We start from the raw sequence: 903 nt of genomic DNA on the forward strand, positions 1-903 counted from the left end.
AGGCGGTAGAGCCGGTAAACCGTGGTGTTAGAACCAGTAAACCGCGGCGAACTGGCACGGTAGAAGCGGCAAACTACGGGAGTAGGACTGGTAAACTATGGCGGTAGAACCGGCAAACCGGTGCGGTAGAACCGGCAAAGCGCGGCGACAGAACCGGCAAACTGTGCCAGTAGAGTTGGAAAAACCAGCGCGGTAGAGCCGGCAAACGGTGGCAGTAGAACTGGTAAACTGTGGTGATAGAACCGGCAAAGCAGCGTGGTAGAACCGGCAAACGGTGGCAGTAGAACCGGCAAACCGGCACGGTAGAGTCAGCAAACCGTGGTGACAGAGCTGGCAAACTATGGCGGTAGAGTTGGCAAACTGGTGTGGTAGAGCTGGCAAACTGGTGTGGTCAAACTGGCAAACTGTGGCAGTAGAACCAGTAAACCGTGGTGGTAGAACCGGCAAACTGTGCTGGTAGAGTCAGCAAACCGGCACGGTAGAACCGGCAAACCGTAGTGGTAGAGTTGGCAAACCGGTGTGGTAGAACCGGTGAACCATGGTGGTAGAACCGGCAAACCAGCATGGTCAAACCAGCAAACCACGGCAGTAGAACCAGTAAACCCTGGCGGTAGAACTGCCAAACAGTCATGGCAGAACCGGCACGGTAAAACTGGTAAACTATGGCGGCAGAACCGGCAAACCACAGCGGTAGAACCAGTAAACCGTGGCGGTAGAGTTGGCAAATTGGCACAGTAGAACCGGCACACTGGTGTGGTACAACTGGTAAACCGTGATGGTAGAGCCGGTAAACCGCAACAGTAGAACTGGCAAACCATGGTGGTAGAACCCATAAACCGGTGCGGTGGAACCGGCAAACCATGGTGGTAGAGTCAGCAAACCGGCGCGGTAGAACCCACAAAC

General features: G+C 55.0%; 1 protein-coding gene across 1 annotated transcript in view; it reads right to left on the reverse strand.

The window, feature by feature from the left end:
- The window catches only part of LOC104286746 (SH3KBP1-binding protein 1-like), a 6,178-nt gene extending 5,316 nt beyond the window's left edge, over positions 1 to 862 (reverse strand). Inside the window, exon 1 of the mRNA XM_009885377.1 lies at positions 406 to 862. Coding sequence (XP_009883679.1) covers positions 406 to 862 — 457 coding nt within the window. The remainder of the gene's footprint in view (positions 1 to 405) is intronic.
- Positions 863 to 903: the final 41 nt, after the last annotated feature.

The sequence above is a fragment of the Charadrius vociferus genome, unplaced genomic scaffold (genome assembly GCF_000708025.1).
Source record: "Charadrius vociferus isolate BGI_N301 unplaced genomic scaffold, ASM70802v2 scaffold3425, whole genome shotgun sequence".
NCBI classification, from domain to species: domain Eukaryota; kingdom Metazoa; phylum Chordata; class Aves; order Charadriiformes; family Charadriidae; genus Charadrius; species Charadrius vociferus.